Raw genomic sequence first — 22616 nt, forward strand, 5'->3', positions numbered from 1 at the left:
CACATTCAACATTCATTTCTTAAACTCCATGCAGAAAAGTTCTGCACTCAACTATGAGGGGAACGTGGAAGTACTAATAATAAAATAATAAAATACAATATCTAAAAAAAAGAAACAAGCAAATTTATAAAATTATTGGGCGTTAAATGCAAAACTTTCATCTTTGCTTTGTCGATAAATATGCTTAGAAAATAAATAACGATTTTCATTTTAGGGGGTTAAAAGCTTAACTACCCACTTCTCAAAAATTGGATGTAAGATTGAGTGCTATTTCTATAAAAATTTCCTTTCATGCCTATTTTGATTTAAATAATACTACTTCGACTGCCCCTATATTATGACTCAAAAAGTTTGGAGACAAATATTTAGGCGAATTAAAATATGGTGTAAAAGTGTGTGAATAAAAAATAATCCAAAAATGTGCCAAGAAATATGCCTAGATACTTAGGACGACTTAAAAGATAGGCATAAATATTGGGACAAATGAAATAGCAAATTGACAAGTTCTGAAATTTGGTAATGGACTCTTCCCCACATACAAAATTTGTAAGAATCAAATTATTTATGTTTTAAAATTGGTGATATAAATTAGATATTACTACTAATATTTACTTTTGTTCATATGCCCACCTTGAATTTTCCACACTTAAAATCAAGTAAATATCAATAAGAGATGTGCAAATTTTAAAAATAATACAGTACATCGATTTATTTTGAGTTAATTTTATTTGGATATAATTTTTTTCCAAATATTGGAGTTGGTGCTTCTCATTATTGAAGTTTAAAATTATAGTACAAGAGTCGTTTGTTTGTCATGGGCAAATATTTGAATCATTAATTTTCAAATTTATTCAATTTTTTGTCTGATAAAAATAGTGATTAGATTTCTAAAAATAAGTAAAGTAGTCAGCTTTGCAGAATACTACTTACTATTCAATTTTTCTTATATAATCTTTTTCTTGATTTTAAGAATATTGTGCATTAAAAATGTATAATATTATTTGTTATTATTTACTATACAATTATAATAGTAGTAATAACAAATATCTCTCTTAATATACTGTATATCAAAATGACATATACATATCATTTTAATGCGGTAGTCCTCCACTTTAATGTGGGATGTAACAAAATGGCATAGCAACCTACATTCTACTATATACACGAAATTCAGACTTTTTTACATTCAGTTATAATTAACATCTACCTATATGTTAATATATGATACAAATGCTATCTAAGCACAACACTTAACAATGGTGTTGGACATAAACAGCAAAATCAAGTGACATTCCTGAGCGAAGTATCTACTACTACCAAGAGTCTGGCACGACGTTTAAGCGACCATTTATAAACCACACCTACCACAAAAAGAGCAGCAACGAGCAAGCTAGCGATGAGATCGAACATTCTATGGATTCCCAACCCTCCTGTCCAAGACCACATACACACATTAAGTCGTAAATCCAACAAGTATTGTTACTAATTTGTTGCATCAATTATTCACTAAAATGTTTATAAAAAATGCAGTTGAATGTACATCGGTCAAAAAATAAAACCAAGTCAGATTCTTGACTCAATATTTACTCAAGAATCATTCAATTTCAAAAGGCTCGTCTCTAACATTGAGATTCTATGTTTACAAGCCTAGTTGAGCTAAAACCGAATAAGTGTTTATGTAGAATCATGAAAATTAGATTCTAGATCTTAATAGTAAAAAGTGGTTTCAATTTTCAAAAACTAGACATGCATAAAATTTTACAAGTCAAGGAAAATGAAGAGAAGATGAGATTGTGGACAAGTGTCGTACCAGTTGGTAAAAACTCAAACTCGAGCAGTTCATAGATGAATCCCAGAAATAACTGCAAATGAAACAAATATCAGTACAGAGCGAGACAAGTCGTAACCAAAATGCAGCCACAATCATACGCACCCCTATGATGCGTAGTACGTAGTAGATGGCTCTCAAATAATCAAGATCCACTAGAACTCTGAATATCCTCCCCATTAGTAATGGTAATGTCTGCCAAAATAATTCATCCAAAGTCAGGGTTTAGGCAATGTAGGGTAGAACGAGTGTATTAGCAAGGCAGAAAATGACAAATGCGTTAGAAAGATTAAGGAAGATATTCCTAAATACTAGTACTTGAAAAACATCTCCAATTGACTCTTTCAAAGTCTACCCTATAAGTAAGTTATCTGCACATGTATATCTTGCTGTCAAAATAGATTGTTTCTCTCTCACACAAGATGGAATCTGTCAAATGCTAATAAACATTTAACAGGTTCATTGTTAACACACACACACACCTTCAAGTCTGGGCTTATGCACATTTTAGGAATAGAACCTCTGTTTCTAGTGCACACAATTATACAGGAACTCTGTTTTGTTTAAGGTTATAGCCATAGGGAGTAGTATGTAAAAAATTCCACAACACAAACCCTCAAAAACAAGAAATGTTTTTTTGTTACATGGAGCGAGCCAAAGAGGCCAGGGATGTAGAGGCCATTGTAGTGCTGCACTTCCTTTGTGACCCGACCGGCATTATCAGCTTGTTCAGATGCTTGCACCTCCAAATTCACAATTCTGCAGCAGCACAACGGGCATTTGCAGGGCTGAATCGAGTATCTATACATCCACAATTGCAGAACGCAACCCCCTAAAAAAACACCCCAAAAGATTCACCTCCGAAATTCAATTCAAAACCAAAACTTTGAAAAGAAATGACTTGCCGCAAAACAAGTGACCACAATTGGATTTGCATGGGATGGTGAAGGTGTCCAAACAGATGGGGCACACATCATCACCCTCGCCAAAATCCTCATCTTTAGCGATCATTGCGTTTTCGTTGGGTTTATCTCTGAAATCTTCGTAAGCGTCGTGATACTCTGCTTCGTTTTCCATTTCGAAAATTTGATTGTAGGCGGGGGAGATAGATTTTTGGATGATTTTGTTGAAGAAGAGATGCGGAGGGGTGAAATCCCTTCCCTCGTACGAATTTTCAACAATGGGAGGGATTGTTCATTGTTGGCGTGGAAAATGTTTTGTGTTTGTTGGATATTGGAAGGCGTCGGTTCACCGCATAAGGATTTCCACTAATGGAACAATGGTGACGACACGTTGCACGCTGTCCGATTCTGGGTCCCACTTTATTTACTCTCCAATTAATTACGGTGTTTGGATAGGATCGACCTCTCTCTTTTTTGGGGATTTTACTCAAATCACGTGCTATGAAATATCTCAACGCTTTGGGTTTTTTTAACTAAATTATTTTTAAAATTTTGCTAATTTTATTGTACAGTTGTAAAATGAAGTTCATTAATTCATTTAAAATTTATGATTATTAATTACTGCTTCACAACTTGTCATTTGCGTGTTAGGGGTGGATGATTTTTTAATTGGATTTTACTCAAATCTCGTGCTATTATCTCAACGCGTGTTCCATTAGAATTGTTTAACATTGTTAAGTTTATAATAATCATATCTCTTTTTTATACACTACATAAATATATTTTAGATTTGGTATTACTTCTAATTTTGAAATATCTGTTCGATCCAAACTCCAAAATTTTTAAAAATCCGATCCAAATGGAATTTTTAACGATTACACAATTTTGAATTGTTGACCAGAAACATATTGATTATTGAGAGAGAATCTTAAACATTATCAAACAAATAAGAAAACAAACACTATATTATCGTATCTCAAAGGGAGAGACTATTTCAAACATAAAACACGAGCAAGTGAAACATAGACAATTTCTTTTGAAGAATTATAGAATCGGCAAGAACAACATACATGACATTCTGCGCAAAAAAAAAACAAACAACCTACAAATTCTTGCCAAAAGCCCATCTTTCTACGTTGCAAGATTCAAAGTTGCAAGATTCAAAGTATTAGAAATGGGTCACTCACCCCTTAAAAGGCCTCGTAAGGGGGAGAGTTATCCACACTTATATAGATTAGCCCCTCATCCATCACGTGGATAGGCAATGCAAGAGATAAGAAAGAACCCGCTCTGATACCATATTAGAAATGGGTCACTCACCCCTTAAAAGGCCTCATAAGGGGGAAGGTTATCCACACTTATATAGATTAGATTGGATCATCACCAAGTCGATGTGGGACAGGATTGAGAGAATTTAACACAGAGATAGATAGATAGATACAAGCCAACATCAGACAGTAATATATAAGCATGATTGTGCAAGTATTACATAAACTTGACAAACATGTAAGAAATTGGGATCTCAATTTACCACATGCATTTTTATAATATCTAGTCACTACAGTTGCTTCTCTAATGTCCTAATATACATTATAGTAGCCATTCATAATACAATTAATTTTAATAAAACAATAGATTGAATCCCTAAGGATCCGCATGCCCCGCCACTTCGTCCTCGCTTTCACTCCGCCCGTCACTGTAGGCCTCGTTGCCGCTCACTTCGTCGTCACTCTCATCGCTCACGCTATTATCAGCGTCCTGCTTCTTTGCATAACGGTCACAATACTCTGGATTGGACAAGAAAAAATACGTGAGAAAAGTGTGTAGCAACGACCCAACGTTTAATGGCATTCGACATTTTTTAACTTCTCCATGAGACGGAATGAAACGACATACCTTTTACTTTTTTATCATATTCTGCTTTGTCTTTCATCATCAGAGACGCGGCATCGCCATTGAGTGGGTCTGAAGGGTTTGGATAGAGTAGAAGTTGGGGAAGGAAAACCTCAAAGACATTCAATAGATCTGCATACATATGGATATACATTTTACCGAGGCAATGTGAGTATTGCGACGCAAATTCAATACAAATATAATCATAAATCAGCAATGGAGCTAGGATTTCAGTTAAGGAAACCTAAATCTCTTCCTTTTTACGACTATATGATTAAAGATATATACAAACACCCCGATTTGTTAATGTCAGGATCTCCAATCAATTGATGAACTTACCGAACATTGGACTCCATGACTGGTTGATGACATCCAAGCATACCGAGCCCGACCTATCATCAAAAGATATGAAAATATAAGCATGATAAATGCACCTGACAAAGTTTCTGGAGGGTCAAAAAAATGAAATGATCAACATTCTGATTTCTGAATTATTTGGATAAGATATGATAAACTGATACTGAATGTTTTCTTCAGGTGCAAAAGAGTATACATATAATAACAGAATTGCTAGGTCACTTATCACGTATCCAAATCCCAATTATTTACATGCATTAAAAGGCAGTTCCGTGAATGAAAGGACATAGAAACAAAGGCTTATATTCCTCTGAAACAGCTGCAACAAAAAGTGCATAGAACTTACAGCTCGTCAACATTGGGGTGGAAGATTTTGTTGATAAACCCGATTGAAGGAGACTTGTAAGGATAAGCATCTGGAAGTTCCACGCGAACTTTCCAAACTCCACCTTCATATGGACCTACAATAAATATCACTGTCAGAACCACCCTCTTCAAACTTGAGATCAATTTTATAAGAACATCACTCCATGATATATGCACCAAAAGCATCTTCGTGAAATAATCACTTTCGAGAAGACCAACAAGGGAGTAGAAACACAGAAAGTGTAAGAAACACTAAAATAATGATGTTAATTAAAAATTAATCTAGTTGTGATACTGTCACTTAGGTTGCTAATATAAGGAATAGAAATGAGAAAATTAAAGTGACATACTACTATAAATAGCATCACCAACATAATTGCAGAAGCAGGTGTAAAAAATAAAGTCATATCAGATGGAGGCAATTATATGCTAAAGTAGGGTGGCATTACTTTCTTTTGGGCCATGAAATTCCACATTGAATTCATTGATGCCATCATTTATGGGCTCCACAGTGTAGTCACTCATCATTCTACAACAAAAACATTAAGGTTAGGTAAAATAATTTGGAGTATCCCATTAATAGCTTCAATCCCCGAATGTTATCATAAAGCAGTCGATGAATGAAATATAATTAGGCAAAAATCATTGTATTGTTGATCAATAACATTGATGAACACAAACTAGATGATGCTTGAGATAGTTGGAAAAGAAACACTTACAATTTCATGACATCCATGTCACGCCTCTTGCTGGGAGAAGACATTTCGTCAAAGAGATATTCCGTGTACTGCCTAACAAGGAAGAAAGTGATAACAATTTTAAAAAGTTTTTTTTTAATACTACAACTTAAGGAAAGAATTGTATAGAGTGAAGAAAGCATGGAATCATCACTGGGTGTGCTAATGGCTTGCAGATTTTCTACAAGCAAAACTTTGAATTGCAGGTTTGAGAAAACATAAAGCATGTCAATGGCAATGCATCGGAAGCAATCTCGGCTGATCAGTCATTGAGAAATCACACTAGCAAATTACACAGCTGAATGCACAAGAACACAAGTAAGGAGTGACGTGTCTACAAAATCTAGATCCAGTCCAGAGTCATGTAAATGGAAGAGCATAAAAGGTGGGGGTAACAACATTCCGATTAGACTGAGACAAGGAGGGGTTCTTTCAGAGGAATCACAAGCATATGGCGCAGACCAGATATGAAAAGAGCACAGCTGTGATGACTTTGATGAACAGGGCTGTGGAAACTGCTGCTATCAACATAAGATGAAGGTGGTACAAGAACAAATGGAGGGGGGTTTTGCCAAGACTCCATCTTACTGATTGATTTTTTGCTTATTTTTCAAATGGTATTGGACATTTCTAATTTGGGACAAATCATCTCTCAACATACTAACAAACCAATCTCACTCAATGCCTGCACAATACACATCTCCCACCACCAGAAGCCTCAAAACACGGCAACTTGTACAGCTCCCAAATTTGTGCAAGCAAAAAAACAAAAATTAAAATAAAATAAAATAGTAAGTATTTCCATAGATACAGCAGGCGGTGGGATAGTGCTTATAAAGAACTGGTTGTTCAATAATACGACGAAAATAAGAATTAGAACATCTGTATTGCAAAACTCAAAATGCAGTAAAAAATTTACTCCAACGGTACTGCTAAACCAATCCCCAATCATTGACGATTGGAAAATAGACAAGGGGAGAGAATCACCGTAAAGAAAAAGAAGAAACTTAGATGAAGAAACTCACAAAGAAGAAGAGCGGCGTGGCGGTTCTGATCGGATTGCAGGGATTCTTCGGATTTTGATAATTAATTGGAATTGGAAATTGCAGAGAGGAAGAAGAAGATGGTGCCGCGGCTATGAATGATTAAGGATTCCTGCCTTCTGTAAATTTTATATATAGCTTACACAAAATATTGGGCTTTCCTTTTATCTTCTTATTTTTTCCCCAATAAAGTTTCTATTATTTGGATTTAATATTTACTACTGCTTCCTCCATCCTACAGAACCGTACAAGATTTTAGAAGGTTTTGTTTTATGTGCTAGGTGAAAAGAAAAAAATATAATATTTATATTATTATGTCAAAGAAATTTTTCTAAAAATGGAAATGTGTCATCTTTAACGGGACAAATTAAAAAAGAAAGTGAAACTTTTTTATAGGACGGATGGAGTACTATGATTTATTCTGATAATAGTGACGTAATAACAGTTCAGCATGCCATTTGAAAATATACTCCGTATGACTTATTGCCGAAGAAATTGTACTACAAACATTTATTTAGGTATTTATACAAAATTTGCTTAATCAATTTTATTTAATACGGGCTTGTATTAATTTAGTAAACTCAATCCAATCAATATACTAAAATTATTAATATTAAATGTCATTGATTAGATTTTTATTGTTGAGCATAGATCTTTAGAAGTCATGAAACGATATTCGTGAAATAATAAATAAAATAACATAAATGCAAATATAAATATTACTAGATGATTTCGATACATTTTCCATCTATGGCAAAAAATTAGAGTAAACAAGTGAAGATTCTAGTTATAACATGTTGGTGGATAAGGTACAACATGCTTGTTCGAAGCAACCTATACAAAATCAAGCATGGAGTTGGCTTCCGTTGGTGGTTGACCCTGACCATGAAGGTAGAACTCTACCACTGCTACTTTGATCGACTTCGACATCAAATAGATCATCGTCAAAGTCGATGTCACCGAGATCAAACTGGTATGCCGGCTGCTGCTGCTGCTGCTGCTGCTGTGAACTTTTGTCCTGTTTCTTCACCAGCCTTTTCTTGGTCCGTGCAGTGCTCTCGGTGAAGTCATCATTCCCATCAGGGATACTGGCAGCATCTCTTCGCCTTTTTGAGTCGAGGCTGTCGTTGCTGCTGCTGCTACTTTTCTCTTTGTTATGTTCCCTGATGGTGGCTTCAATGGTTTCCAGCAACCTGTCACCGTATCTGCTCACCTTTACCCTGAAATAGTGGAAAACGTAGGGGGTTAGCGCTTAGCACGCCGGGTGGATGCTTACAACTGCAGGGCCAGTTACTTACTTGCCCATGCCATTGATATCTAGAAGTTCCTCTTTAGTTCTAGGTACTTTTATGCCGATCTGCTGCATTGTACCATTTCTAACAAGGAGAAGAATACAAGTAGTACAATGTAAGTCACGCCTGAATATAGAGAACGTAAACTGGATCGATTACTCATTCAAATATGGCCATACGTGAAAACATGATGTGCATACAGCCCATCTCCACCTTCCTTCACAAGGGCGCTTCTAAGTTTTCGCAATGATTCAAACAGCTTGCCTGAGAGATCCTGCGTGGTTGACAGACATTGGATAAGTAACTGCAAGTAGACTCGAAGATTTCATTAACCACCCACTAAATAAAACTCAGAATCTACCACATCCACTATCGGCTGTGGCTGCGCGGGGTTATCCATCTGTTGAGAGGTTTGCTTTCCTGATGTCAGTGAGCCTTTCGCTGGAGTGGCTTCTGATCGACTTGACTTGAAAGCTTTAGCAGTAGACGGGAATCTAGAGATAATTCCACAAAATGATGGTGTCAGTAAGATAATCTCCAGAATAGTTCCACAGAAAATGATGAATAATATTTTTAGAAGATCAAAAGGCTAATCAGTTAATCTACTGGGAAAACATAACTTAGCATGGTTAGAAGCATATTTACGAGGAATCAGAGAGAAGCCAGATGCACATGAAAAGAAGAAATTTTTATTTCAGATGCAACTCCACAAAAATGCAAATTGCTGACGGAAGAGTTGTCTGAAAGTGAACTTTAGGAATGATACAGCCAATAAGTAAATACTCCCTCCGTCCCACAATAAGAGTCACACTTTGCCATTTTGGTCCGTCCCACAATAAGAGCCACACTTCATTTTTACCATAAATGATACCCCACATTCCACTAACTCACTTCACTCGCATTTTATTATAAAACCAATATAAAAAAGTGGATCTCATATTCCACTAACTTTTCCAACCCACTATTCTTTACATTTCTTCAAACCCGTGCCCACAATAAGAGTGACTCCTATTGTGGGACAGAGGCAGTATCACCTTATTGTATGGTATCATTCATGTGATTAAGTTAAAAAGCTTGTTGGAGAAACTAAAAGGATGGAACAAATGAGTAAATAGCTTACAAGAGCAATAGAACTATACATGGTCATTCAAAAATATTTGAACTGAAGAGATGAGACCATAATTATTTCCTGACATGGACAGATGCTCAGCAAAAAAAAAAAGTACTTACCAAATATTTTAACTGCCATCCACATTCAGCATTCCAGTGATATTAAATAGTAGTACTTGATTTGAAAAGACTTCACACCAAAAAGGAAAGCAATGATAATTCACAAATACAAGCAAACATAACCTTAATTTAATTGTCTGGCCTCCAACAAAGATACCGCGGGCCTTCGAGTCATTTACCTGAGATAAAGAAATCCATGCACAAAGCTCATTCTTAAATAAGCAAATCAAATGGAGAAAGATGACAGGTGGAGAAGAAAAAGAGCGGAATGCTAATCGAAAGGAGTACTTTTCTTTGTTCGAGTAAACCTCATATTCTTCCAAAAACAATGAGAAAGGCTTACCTTCACCACTGAGGACACTGATCCATATACATCGCTCTTTTTCACTTCCTCAAAAAGGATATCTTCAATTACCAAATGACGCAACACACGAGATGCTTCACCTTTAGCCAAATGTTTTCCAGCTCCGTGCAGGCTCAGTGCTTCATGTCCGTGTTTCTTGACCTGATTTTGTGTTAAAACGGTGAAATAAGTTGCCTAAATAAAGGGAAAGAGGAATGCACTTCTGCATCAGGACATACATATTGGCTCAAGGAACCTCTGTAGACTTCCAACAGATGGGCAGTTGAAAACTGCTGTCTTGTTATCTTTACCAATTCAACCTGTAAAGCATATTGCATAACTTTAGAAAGTGTAAATTGACTAGAGGTTGATTCTATTTTACAATTCACAAACTGATTACTACAGACACGATTTATCCTCTAGATGTAAAGAAAAAATAAGAAAATTAACAATTAACATTAAAAATCCTAACCAGCTGCTTTGCTATCTCAGTCACGTCTTTCTCAACACAGATGTGGTTCTTGGAACAATTGTCACATGTTTTCAGGCAGTTAATAGGATCAAATTTTTCTCCAAAATGAATAAGCTGTAGCAGGCGTCGACAGTCAACATCATTCTCGGAGTAGCTAACCTGAAAACGGTTCCAGTAATAAGAAGATACTTATTAAAGATACACTGATGCTAGCTAGCGCATAGAAAAATAAACTTTTAGTACCATTCTTAGAAGATTCTCAGTGTTTGTCTCCAATAACTTCCCAGAGGATGTCATGTTGCTACGACTATGTCCGGATGCAAAGGGAGTTTGCTCATACGCACCTTGAGTAATCATATGCTTCACTCGGATCTGCAGAAAAACAGATTAGGAAATGCAAGTTCAGTTTGACGAGAAGTAAACATATAAGAGTGTTAGAACTTCAGATAGTGATCCTAAACTAAGAAATATGCCCACAACAAGAAAACACAACAAGAAAACTAGGAAGATGACGTGATCAAAGGAGGATGGGAACTTACATAATCACTATAGCTGTAGTATAACACACAAGATGCAGGCTGGCCATCCCTACCAGCACGACCACACTCCTGCTTGCAGTAAATTTATATTGACCAGTTAAGGAAGATATGGTAATGATTGTATAACAAATATTATAGGACTTGTAGAAGGGAATGGAGAATGCTTTGAGATATTACCTGATGGTAGCCTTCAATAGATTTCGGAAGAGAATGGTGAATGACAAACCTAACATCAGGCTTATTGATACCTAAAAGGATTTGTGAGCAGAGTCAGCACAATTTTTAGCTTCAAAGGGAACCAACTATGTAGGCGTTCTCACCCATGCCAAAGGCCACTGTTGCACATATAATGTTGATCTCATCCTTACTCCACTGTCTTTGAATCATTGCACGCTGTGAGGCCTCCAGGCTCCCATGGTAAAATCCTGCCCTGTGTCCATACTCCTGAAAAATGCATAAGCCGCTTACATAAAAAATTGCAAGAAAATATGAAATTTTTACAGCTCATGCACAGCATCCAGATCTTCCTCTCCCTGCTATAACTGCAAACTTTAGCTTTATTTATTTCTTTCCTTTTAAGAGGAAAATTATACAAAGATTATTAAGTTTCAGATCCTGTTCATAGTTCCAACTCAAATGGCTGTGCTTCAAAAAGAGAACAGATAATATGGAATGTCAGATAAAATATACTCCATTACAGGTCTATAACTGAACAACCAAATTATGGAATATGAGCCAAAATGCTATAGAGACCTGTTTAAGTTGCAGCATGCATCATTCAACTATAATGTTCAAGGAAATTCTCAAATTCACATTGATTTTAAGATATTTAAACTCACGCTGATTGTGTTTCTGAGCAATGACACAATTTCAGCAAAATTTGGAATAATTCCACACCGGGATTAGGGGATAGCTCGCGTACATTATACCATCTTCAAAAATCATCAAGTGAACAGAATTATCAAAGTCAGCATACTAACCTTTAACTTTTCAGCTACTTTTTCGCAATCCATTCTAGAAAGACAATAAATTATCCCACACTCATCGAAATGATTCTCTTTGATAAATTTGTCAATATCTTCTATACACTTTTTTGTCTTGGGAACGACCGAATATCTGAATTGTTTTGAAACATTAGAAATTACGAGCTTGAGCAATATAAATTGAAGTTATCACTTACCTCAAGTTCGGACGATTAAAACTTTGTCTGAAAACGATGCAATCCACTAGACCGAGAGCTCGTACAACATCTTCCTTTACACTAATAGTAGCAGTAGCGGTTAAGGCCAGTACAGGTACAGTTGGAAACATCTGCTTCAAAATGCCCAGACTCTGCATGGATACCAAATCCAAACTGGATAAAGCCAATCTATTCCAAGCATGACTTTTTGTAGAAATACTCCCTCCATCCCAGAAGAATAAGGGCATTTGGGAATTAATGCATAATTAGTAAAATAAGAGAGATGATGAAAAGGGTAGTTAAAATAGTGTAGGTGGTTAGTGGGACCCACATTATTATTAGTGTTCAATGGTGGGCCATGGTGGTATAAGTTGTAAATAAATTGATGTATATGGGTAATGAGTTTGGAAGAACTTTCCATAAATGGAAATGAGATATTTTTATGAGACAGATGAAGAAGGAAAGTGTCCTTATTTTTTTGGGATGGAGGGAGTAGAAAATTTCTTTTCCCAAGTTATTGCAACATGTCATAGGAAAATAAGATCTTCACAAATGCATCAGCAGATGAATGTTATTGCAGCACATTTTACTCTAAGCAATAAGCAATTCATCTACTTCATGCTCTAAATATGTAGTCTATTCATGTTTAATATGAATAGCTTGAATCATAAACCTGGTAATCTGGTCTAAAGTCATGTCCCCATTGGCTAACACAATGAGCCTCATCGATTACAATCCTAGCAAGATACTCACGAGCATGTAGGTTCTCCAAATGCCGCAGTAGGACGTCACTTCTACAAGCATGAAACAACAAGAAATAGTTGTTTACATTTTCCTAGAATGTCAATTGAAAATATGGAATGTCTTATGATTTAAAATTTCACTCTCTTCTATAACCCAAAAACAAAATGACACTCCGATTAGCTTGAAATGAAATTAAATGAACCCAAAAAACTGGACATGATGTTTACCTTTTCAAACATTTCTATCTTACAAAAAGACATAAAATCATAACAATGCACAAAAAACATGTTGCTCATTATGGTTCAAATTAAATGTCTCCAAGAAAAGGCTTGAATTTTCTAAAAAAAGAAAACAATCTTTGACAAAACTCAGCTTTTGAGAAGAAATGTTTTGGTAAGCTTGCACTTGCAGTCCTCAAATTTTATAGCAAAGCATCAGTTAGAGGCATAAGCATGATGACTTATTGAAAACAATCTATGACCAAGAAATAAAGAACAATTCCAGGCATGCAATCTAATGACAGGGTTATAGAACCATGAACATATACTCACTTCGCGACTTTCTCAGGGGTGACATACAGCAGCTTGTATTTACAGTATTCTGAATTAAGCTCCCTAAGAATCTCCTGCTGCTCAGCCCATTCCATGCTGGCACTGAGATAAGCAGCACCTATGTTCGCCTGGTTGTGATTTTATAAAAATAAACACAATAGGGTAAATTTATCTTATGATAGCATGCATTAAATAAATGGAGAACAAACACTATCCTTTAGCTGGTCAAATATACAAGATTACCTGCAAAAGATGCATGATTTGGTCTTGGATAAGAGAAACAAGAGGTGAAATGACCAAAGTTATACCAGGGCATATATGTGCAGGGAGCTACAGGAAAGGAGCATTGAAATCATGTTAGAGGAAACCTAAAGAAAACCACAAAGTGACAAGTAATTGAAGATTCGCTTTATACCACCAGTTAGAGAGAATTTCAATGTCCATTAGTTTGCAAGAAGAAGGGAAAAAATGATTCCACATCAGGACTGAAAAATAAAATACAAACAACAAAGATTTCAAAATTTCACACTGCAGTAGTACATTCACAAATGTTAAGCAAATTTCTGACCTGAGGACAATCTGTAAAATGAATCATCAGCTTTCAGTTTTTAATTTAAATGAGAATTCAATTTGCAGGCTGAATAATAATAATGAATCACAATACAATAAGATCTCATCCAACATCTTAACTTGAACTGAAAAGAATATATCATTGATAAATAGTACGGGAGAGAGTGTAGCTCAAAAGTCTCACAGTGCAAAGAGTTCGTAGGCTGAACAAAAGGAAAAAAAGGCAATTATTTAAACGAAAACATTTTACCTGGTAAGTCAGACTTTTCCCTCCTCCAGTTGGCATAAGAACAAACACATCATGTCCACTCATTGTAGCATTGATCACCTCTCTTTGGTTTGGCCGAAAGGAATGATTACCAAATGTTTTTCTGTTTTCAGCCTGATAAGCAACAGATGAACAACAGGCTAGATTGTTAGAATGCCAATAAATGGAATTTAAGTCAAAGATGAAATCCAATATTAAACCTCTAGTGTTTTCATCCAAGGAAATCCCCGACTGCTCCATTTTTGGTCATTTGAACCGTCTATGTAATTAACTTGAATATTCTTGGGCACATAAGGTGTTCTCTCATATGGAGTTGAAACCCCTATACCATCTGTTGTATAGCATGATGATGAACCCCATCTATCAGAGTCGTATACTGAATTGTTTTCTTGGAACTGGGAATCAAGTCTTGTGGGACCAATTGTGTACGGCATTGTGCCAGGAGTCTCGTAGTGAAAAGCCATAGGTGTTGCTGTAGAGGCTGAAAAATGTGATGTTCTTCTTTCCTCATTGACTGACATATTAGGAATATGCTTCTCAAGCTGCTTAATTTGTTCCTTCAGCTGCTGCCTAACAATATCATAGAAATAGATTATTTGATAACATTTCAGAAGTCAGATAAATAAAATTCCTTTGATACATTACTTGGACAAAGGCTTATAGGAAAAGTAGATAATGAAAGACTAGTATTATAAAATCATTCAGGAAATTATAGATTCTAAATCAACTGTTGTATGTCATACAAAAGTCCATGTTGATACATAATTCTGGAAATGGTAGCTCTGCATCAGCAGTCATTCTAGTTTGTTCATGAATTCAGACCACAACATTGCTTCCAGAAAACAATTAAATCATGAAAGTGTAGGCAGTGGAAAGAGAGATACACAAACCTTTCCTGGCGAAGGGCATCTACTTTCTCAGGAGACATATCATCAACATTGTCTATTAGATCATTTGATATAGCTATCAGGGTATCCTTCATCGTTTTAAGGTGGTCTGAAGCTTCAGAGCACAGACCTATCTGCTCCAACAAAGTCCAGTATTAGAATTTGGTAGTATATCTGAATTGTGAATTGTTGATAGGTAAAATTAAATAATACCTTACAACCATGACTGCATATCAAGCACAGCTCCGGAGGTAAACTTATTTCATCGTTAGGATAATTGTTTTTAACCGTAAGTGGAGTAATTGGTGGAATTTTAGAGAGTGATGGTTGAGGTGTTGACTGATAATGATTTAAAACTATTTGGTCCACATCAATATCCTGAAAAGAGAGATTTTTGTCAATTCTTGTCAGTACAAATTTAATCATAAACATACTGATACTGTAAGCCACTGAATGAACTACCTCCAGAATGTCATCATCATCCATGTCAACAGCAAAGGAAGACCTGGGGTCATTCCCTGTACTTGTTTGCGTAGTAGATCTAATTGCAGTATGATGGACAGAGTGTGAGCCATTCTGCATGGTTGGAAATTGTCTACTTTCCTTGACCTCAACAGTGTTGGCTGTATAACAACTGTTCAGGCTTTTACTGGGCCCACCAACTAGTACATCACCTTTACTTAAGCTTTTATGATTTTGATCTCGCCCTGCAGCCATGCTCTTCAAATCAGATTGGAATAGCTGTGTTGTTTGTCTTGAACCTCCAGATATAGATGCATTGACATTCTTTGTTAAAGGAATGCTTTTCCCAGGTTTACTATAACTTCTAGAAGATAACTGGAGGCTAGAAAGCAGCTGCCAGGCCTGCTGATATTTACACTCCAATTAGCATTTGATATATTATTATATCTTAAATTAAGGATAGATACTCTATCAAAGCTTCACAACAAGCCACCCGGGGAGGTCAACTGGAGCACAATGCTAAGCCAAGTATGATACAGACATTTCTGTTTAAGCGTAAGCCTAATTAGGAGGGGGGGCACCAACAATAACAACTCAGAAAAGGGAAATATTTACATGTATAAGATAATTGCCATTCAGTACTCAGTAGCTATATGATGAGTACTGAAAGACCAAAGGCTTACGCGTTACAAAATTCTATTGTATGTTACACAACTGTAGCATTTTGAGTCAGGAAAAGGGAAATGTGCAACCTCTTATGTCTAATGCAGATGGCGGCATATATTTTTGTAGCTAGCTACTAGCTACAATATTGCAAGATGAAAAGAAAAGCATTGAAGGATCCTTAAGTAATGTAAATACCCTAAACAAGCACTGAGAGGCTGAGATTATAAGAACAAAACCGATTTTTGTTCATATTTTAAGTAGCAGTTAAAATAAAATAACATGTGCACATCCAATTGATACTTCACCTTTTCAAGATGTTGACCCTGCATCCTGTCGTTCTGAACTTGACAAAGCAAGTGCCTAAAATAAGGAAACCAAAAAATAAAAAGGATAAAAGAGGTAATGCAAAGTAAGTCATAATGAACCAACATTCACATGTCCAACATCTTGTCTAATCCTTAGGGTTGTCAAAGAGTAGGAATAGTTTGGGAAGCATGGGCGAGATAGTTTCTTCTTAATGTACTTAAGTGCTTCTACAATTTATCTTCCCGTGATTCAAAGTTTGGTTAAATAGGTTGAACATAATATTAGATACTACATTGGTACACTTTCTAAATTATGAAAGAATGTGAAGGGGTAAATTGAGAATATAAGAAAACGATAATCCACATACAGGAGCAGATATTCATTTCCAGCAGAAAAATAACGCAATGAGGTGTATGTACCTAGCACCCGTTGCTTCAACAATTTGAGGTCTCTGACTTGACAGTGAGTATAGGAATTTCGAGCTCAAGAACTTATCTTGGCTCGAGAAGTTATTATGTGCTTTAGCATGCTCAGACAAATTGAATTTACAGTTGATGCCTCCATCGGAGTTGCTCCCGCTGCATCAAAAAGGAACTTTAGGCTTGAACTTACACTCACGGGTGCGTACACAAAAATTATAAAAACAAAACATGAACTGAAATAGATAGCCCATTTTCCTTGCCTCGAATGATTTTGCTTCATCACTACTAAAAATTGTTCTTCCTGATTATCCTCGTCGTCGGAAAATCCAGATCATCATCCTAAATTAAGAAGAAAAAAGCAGTGAGAATCCAAAAGCGCATTTCTCATTTCATAACAATTTCGTGACTCCCGAGCAAAATTGAATTTCTAGAAGCAGCAAAAATGCAGGCGAAACTTCAAAATCCACAAAAATGCACTGACAAATTCGAAAATGAAGGGAAAACAAACCAGCCGTTGAGAAAGGCAAGATAATCAGAGCTCCGGCAATTCCTAAAAGCAGTAAGCTCAGTTGCAACTAATAATGCAGAGAGGGGATTGAACCGATGCGAAGCTTCAATGGGAAGAGCTTCAGGAAGGGGACATAGATTGGCGGGATATGAATAATTGCAAATTTTAGAATTTTGGTGACTTGGGCTTGGGCCTATCTTTGGTGGACTGACTTCGTACCAATCAATAGCAACCCTCACGGGCTCAACCGAATCCATTGCTGGCCCGTGCCGCTAGTGACCTTTCTTTTTGTTTAACAAGCCGAACCAAATATAAATATTGAATTTACAAAATTGAGACTATTCAGTTCGATTTAGTATGGTAATTTCAGGGAAAAAAATATTTTAATAATGTATAATATTAACTTTAGGGGAGTGTTATATTGTTAACTTATAACTTAATTGCTAACTACAACTAAATAATAGCCATTAGATATTTAAATTAAGGATTTAGATTATTAATCCCTAAATGCCAATACGATCAACCAAAAACGTCAATAAGGCCATAGGATTAATTCCAAAAAATATTAATAGGGGTATTAATGTCAATTAACTACATGTTTAGTTATAACTAACTTTTAAAAGAAATCCCAGAACTTTAAATTCATATAACATATATCAAATTAAAGATAATTTCATAAGGATTCCAACGATATCCTACATGCATATGTTCCGACGTCAAAATTTGAAAAAAATTAATTTTTTTTTAATTTTTTCGTACAAAGCAGAATTATCAACATACTATATAAAATATGTGAATATAAGCAATGGGTTAACATTGTTAAAGCATTGTGTTGACATTCTCAAAGCATTGTGTTGATATCTCCGAAACACTATATTGACATTTTCTAACAAAACCCTAATTTGGAGTTTTTTTTTATCTTTTTTTATTTTATTAATAAAAATGAAAATTACACGTGGCAAATTGTAGACCACACGTTTTCTAAAATCCTATGACCTTAAATTAGTTGTAGTTAGCAATTAAATAATGAGTTAGCAATTGATCACTCCCCATTAACGTTATATATATTTCACGCTAATTTTTTTTTAAAAATAGGAGTACATAATTTCTTTGTATTGAAAAATGAACATAAATTCAAACGTCGCGTCAACCAGAAAGATTTGGCTCATATATTAACCACTCTACCTCCATTTCCTAAAATATAAATTCTCTTCTTTTTATTTGTTTCTTAAAAGTAGAAACTCTCCAAATTAGGAAATAGATCCTTCAATCCACTAACATTAGTGTCAAGTACTAATTTTTCTCTCATTACTCTTATTTTACCCACTTTTATTATTATCTTTCGTACTTTATCAATTTTACAGTAAAACTCGTGTCGTTCCTATAAATGCATATTTTTAAAAAAATGGATGATGGAGTACTACTATTGAAATCCTAACTAGTACTCCTCCGCTTCAAAGAGTATGAACTATTTCTTTTTTCGTCCGTATGTAAAGAGTATGAACTTTCTAATTTTGAAAAATTCAAATAACATACTACTCCAATAAATTATTTTATTTACAACTTATATCATCACAGTTAGCACTTATACCATCATAATAATGCGGACCTCATTCTCCACTAACATTATTTTCACTATTTTTTTTCTCTTTCTCTCTCTTACTCTTTCCCTTATTTATTGAAACTCGTGCTGAATCCAAAGTTCATACTCTCTAGGGACGAAGGGAGTATTTGGTTTCAAATTTCATCTACATTTGCATTGCCTTGATGCACTTCTACAAAGCTATGGAAATCTTTTATTTTGCATCATAGAATATTTTGAACATGTTTATTTGACTTGAAGTTATGATGGATTACTGATAGTTCAATAATTGAAAAACATAATTAAATACCTACAAAGCTATGGAAATCTTTTATTTTGCATCATAGAATATTTTGAACATGTTTATTTGACTTGAAGTTGTGATGGATTACTGATAGTTCAATAATTGAAAAACATAATTAAATACCTAAAATTTATCATAGTACGAAACAACGAATTAAACTTTCACAAGTCAATGAACATAGTCAGGTGTACTCACTTAAATTGGGGATTCCTTACCTAATGGTGGAAAAGTCGGTGGTTCAATTTACAACTTTGATTGCAATACGAGCTTTGTTCAATGATCAGATTCTTTATTCATTGTTTTCATATAACCAAATACTCCATCATCTATGTTTGTCCCAGTTCGACCCGGTGCAGATTTTAAAAAATTATTTAACTTCAGTATCAAACAAAGATGTGTAGTATTATTTAACTTCAGTATCAAACAAAGATGTGTAGTGAAATAAGGATTCCACATTAAGAAGATTGGGAGTGTTTAATATCTATTTTTGGTAAGTTTCCAAGTTGGACAAAATTTGTGGGACGAACGAAAATGGTAAATTAGACAAACTTTTGAGGACGGATGGAGTAGTATATGCTATGTTGTTGATTTGGACCTACTTTTATTTTTAGAGTGAACTACAAAAATAGTCTCTGGACTATGTGTTTATCTCGCCGGTTAACCGTGGATTTTAAAAATATCCTCAGACAACCTGAACTAAGCGTGTATCTCAAAATTGGTATTTTTTCACTGTTTCGTACCGAAAATACCCTTTTAGGGGTTTGGGTAATTAGTCATTTCCAAAATTTGACTTTTTCAACATGTCAGCACATTAATTGATTGTGCAGGTTGTCTGATTTTTTATCTCTCTCTCTCTCATACTTCTCTCATCCATTAAATACTCCTCTCATTCTCTCTCTCACCTCCTCTCCTCCATCTCTCTTCCCTTCTTCTTCATCCCCTTCCTTCCTTCAGAAAAGTCGACGCAAAATCTTGACTCAATTCTTTGCCTTCATGTCTTCGCTGTCTGTTACAAAATCGGGTGATGGAGGAGGTGGGACTGGTTGTGACAGGTAGATTGCAGTTTGTGGGAAAAAATTTTGGTGAAGAATTGTAGTAGTGCATGAACTTGGCGAACAATCGTAGTGTTCAAATCAATGTACTTTGTTTTTGATTTATGTGTTCTAAGTACGGAGTATTAGTTTTTTGAAGTTTCAAGTTTGTTCCAGATATTGTGATTTGAATAATTTATTTCTAAATTTGACAATGAAATTAACCATGGTTGAATGGGTTTTCTTCGATGGATATGAAATGAATCTGGTTGAAATAAGGAGTACCAGAAAAAGTTAATTAAATAATAACATGTTTAGTATACGACGAAATAAACATAAAATAATATCAGATGTAGTCCAAAAAATAATATCATATCGGGTTTCAAAGAAATATCAAATTTAGTCCCTGGCAGAGTACTGTACATTTTAGACTTTTGAAAATGGCCGGTTTAATTTAATATAGTCTTGGTAATTTTATTAACCCATTGATGTTTTCATTTTGAAATATACTACTAATACTTATGAAAATATTAAAATTTTACTAAAAATTATTATCAAGTACCAACTTACAAATTTGAGAATTCATCCAAAAAAAAGGCATTGTTTTGATATTAATGAAATCAAATCCACCGACTCACATCTTACAAGGGTGGCGGATGGAAAAGCAAGAAAAACAGACAATGGGTTTATTTGAAATAATCAAATAAAATTCAAGCGAATCACAAATTTCCTCAAAACTCACGAACTGCAATCTATCTATCAAACCTACTTGCTCAAACCCACGATAATGGCTACAAATGAAACAAACAACTTCGTCATCTCCTCCAACCCACCAAATGAAACTTTCGGGCCGAATCTGCCCAACCAAGTCAAAATCCACACAATTATTATGCTGACATATGAGAAAGTCAAATTTTTTAACTTCTGAAATTACCCAAACCCCTAAAAGGGTAGTTTCGGTACAAAACAGTGAAAAGGGACCAATTTGAGATAAACGCTTAGTCCAGGATTATCTGAGGATATTTTTAAAGTCCAGGGTTGTCTGACGAGATAAACGCATAGTCCATGGACTATTTTTGTAGTTCACTCTTATTTTAATACAAACCTAACTTGTTACTACTATAAATTTACTCATAAAAGGTGTGGGGTGTGATATGTTGCTAACTTTTTTTAGGTTGCTAACTTGCTAACACATTAATGTAATATATTAAAAATGTCGACACGATGATACTAACATATGTGTTGACAGTTTTAATACATTATATTAATGAATTAACAAGTTAGCATTTTAACTCAATCCCTAAAAGGTATAGTATTATTGATATGAAATTATGATATTAAAAGTTACTATAATTTTAATCATAACATACAATTTTAACCCGTACAAATATTTGAGGGTTCGGATGTCATTGTCACGTAAGAAAAAGGAGAAATCATTATATTTTTGCTTATTATTTTATTTTTTGTACTTATTCCTTATTTTGAGACAAAATATAGAAGTGTTCAATTGTTCTCACTTCAAAATTCCCTCCATTCCCTCCATCGACTCTTCGCCTCCCTCACTCCATCATACCTCCATTCGTCGGTTCGCCTCTCTCACTCTAACTTCGCGCGTCCGTCGACGTTCTCTCACACGTCCGCCTCGCCGTTATCTCTCAGCGGAATGCCTCCAAAAAAAGGAGGCCGAAAATGTGACTCGTCTTCGAGAGGGAGAGGGTCCGCATTCGGCTTCGGCACTTGGTACGACTCGCCGATGCTCGTCGACATACCACCGGAGACATGGAATCTACGTCCTCCAAGCAGAAACAACTTCCACCCGAAGCATGAATACGGTAATTTTGTTTCCTTGCATTGTCTGATTTCGTACTATATAGGCCAAAGACTTGATTTTTAGGGTTTACTCACTACTTAGGGTTGAATATGAAAGATTTTGGTAATATATAGGGTTTAGATGTTGTTGATGTTTATGTGTTGGATGATTTTTAACGATAATGTTAATTTGAATTTCATACAGCTAATAGGCCAGATAGGTTCAGTTTGGCCATTCACCATGGTGATCTTTTTTCGAAGGATGAGTATGTTGATGGGCGATTGAACTATGTGGATGAATGTAGTATCTTGCAGTTCGATCAG

General features: G+C 35.2%; 3 protein-coding genes across 5 annotated transcripts; all 3 read right to left on the minus strand.

Moving 5' to 3' along the window:
• Nucleotides 1-1028: 1028 nt before the first annotated feature.
• LOC125207516 (uncharacterized) lies at nt 1029-3054 on the minus strand. 2 transcript variants are annotated; one of them, XM_048106896.2, is made up of 5 exons: nt 2734-3051; nt 2473-2660; nt 1934-2023; nt 1811-1862; nt 1029-1430 (listed from the first exon to the last, which is right to left on the minus strand). In XM_048106896.2, exons 1-5 carry the CDS (start codon nt 2903-2905, stop codon nt 1282-1284), a joined length of 651 nt encoding a protein of 216 aa, XP_047962853.1. In that variant the 5' UTR covers nt 2906-3051; the 3' UTR covers nt 1029-1281. The 2 variants fall into 2 exon arrangements, with proteins under 2 accessions (XP_047962853.1, XP_047962854.1); XM_048106897.2 differs by lacking the exon at nt 1934-2023 and having other exon boundaries at nt 2734-3054.
• Nucleotides 3055-4168: 1114 nt separating this feature from the next.
• LOC125203821 (ubiquitin-conjugating enzyme E2 5-like) lies at nt 4169-7266 on the minus strand. Of its 2 annotated transcripts, none has more exons than XM_048102290.2 (7): nt 7109-7266; nt 6066-6137; nt 5796-5875; nt 5327-5441; nt 4963-5015; nt 4627-4755; nt 4169-4517 (listed from the first exon to the last, which is right to left on the minus strand). In XM_048102290.2, exons 2-7 carry the CDS (start codon nt 6107-6109, stop codon nt 4375-4377), a joined length of 564 nt encoding a protein of 187 aa, XP_047958247.1. In that variant the 5' UTR covers nt 6110-6137; nt 7109-7266; the 3' UTR covers nt 4169-4374. The 2 variants fall into 2 exon arrangements, with proteins under 2 accessions (XP_047958247.1, XP_047958248.1); XM_048102291.2 differs by having other exon boundaries at nt 6066-6133; nt 7109-7255.
• A 568-nt stretch (nt 7267-7834) lies between these two features.
• On the minus strand, nt 7835-17687 carry RECQ4A (DNA helicase (RECQl4A)). The gene is made up of 26 exons (XM_048103230.2): nt 17567-17687; nt 17319-17397; nt 17056-17214; nt 16636-16690; nt 15665-16066; nt 15416-15580; nt 15206-15336; nt 14516-14885; nt 14298-14429; nt 13721-13807; nt 13478-13605; nt 12856-12976; nt 12183-12334; nt 11983-12118; nt 11323-11446; nt 11180-11250; nt 11003-11071; nt 10707-10835; nt 10464-10622; nt 10231-10311; nt 9992-10153; nt 9772-9827; nt 8780-8912; nt 8598-8692; nt 8425-8502; nt 7835-8346 (listed from the first exon to the last, which is right to left on the minus strand). The coding sequence occupies exons 2-26, from the start codon at nt 17336-17338 to the stop codon at nt 7971-7973; spliced, it is 3591 nt and encodes a 1196-aa protein (XP_047959187.2). The 5' UTR covers nt 17339-17397; nt 17567-17687; the 3' UTR covers nt 7835-7970.
• Between the last annotated feature and the right edge of the window lie 4929 nt (nt 17688-22616).

This window comes from Salvia hispanica, chromosome 6 (genome assembly GCF_029641045.1).
Source record: "Salvia hispanica isolate PSC_SH4W2 chromosome 6, Shi_PSC_v1, whole genome shotgun sequence".
NCBI classification, from domain to species: domain Eukaryota; kingdom Viridiplantae; phylum Streptophyta; class Magnoliopsida; order Lamiales; family Lamiaceae; genus Salvia; species Salvia hispanica.

Excerpts from the sequence above, each read along its gene's own strand:
- LOC125207516 (XM_048106896.2), bottom strand. The coding sequence starts at position 2,905 with ATGGAAAACGAAGCAGAGTATCACGACGCTTACGAAGATTTCAGAGAT. Across the intron at positions 2,661-2,733 it reads TTGTGGTCACTTGTTTTGCG|GGGGTTGCGTTCTGCAATTG; the intron begins GCAAGTCATTTC and ends GTGTTTTTTTAG. Across the intron at positions 2,024-2,472 it reads GCCTCTTTGGCTCGCTCCAT|ACATTACCATTACTAATGGG; the intron begins GTAACAAAAAAA and ends TTATTTTGGCAG.
- LOC125203821 (XM_048102290.2), bottom strand. The coding sequence starts at position 6,109 with ATGTCTTCTCCCAGCAAGAGGCGTGACATGGATGTCATGAAATT. Across the intron at positions 5,442-5,795 it reads ATTTCATGGCCCAAAAGAAA|GTCCATATGAAGGTGGAGTT; the intron begins GTAATGCCACCC and ends TATTTATTGTAG. Across the intron at positions 4,518-4,626 it reads ATATGATAAAAAAGTAAAAG|AGTATTGTGACCGTTATGCA; the intron begins GTATGTCGTTTC and ends TGTCCAATCCAG.
- RECQ4A (XM_048103230.2), bottom strand. The coding sequence starts at position 17,338 with ATGAAGCAAAATCATTCGAG. Across the intron at positions 12,977-13,477 it reads ACCCCTGAGAAAGTCGCGAA|AAGTGACGTCCTACTGCGGC; the intron begins GTGAGTATATGT and ends TCATGCTTGTAG. Across the intron at positions 12,119-12,182 it reads TTTAATCGTCCGAACTTGAG|ATATTCGGTCGTTCCCAAGA; the intron begins GTAAGTGATAAC and ends AAAACAATTCAG.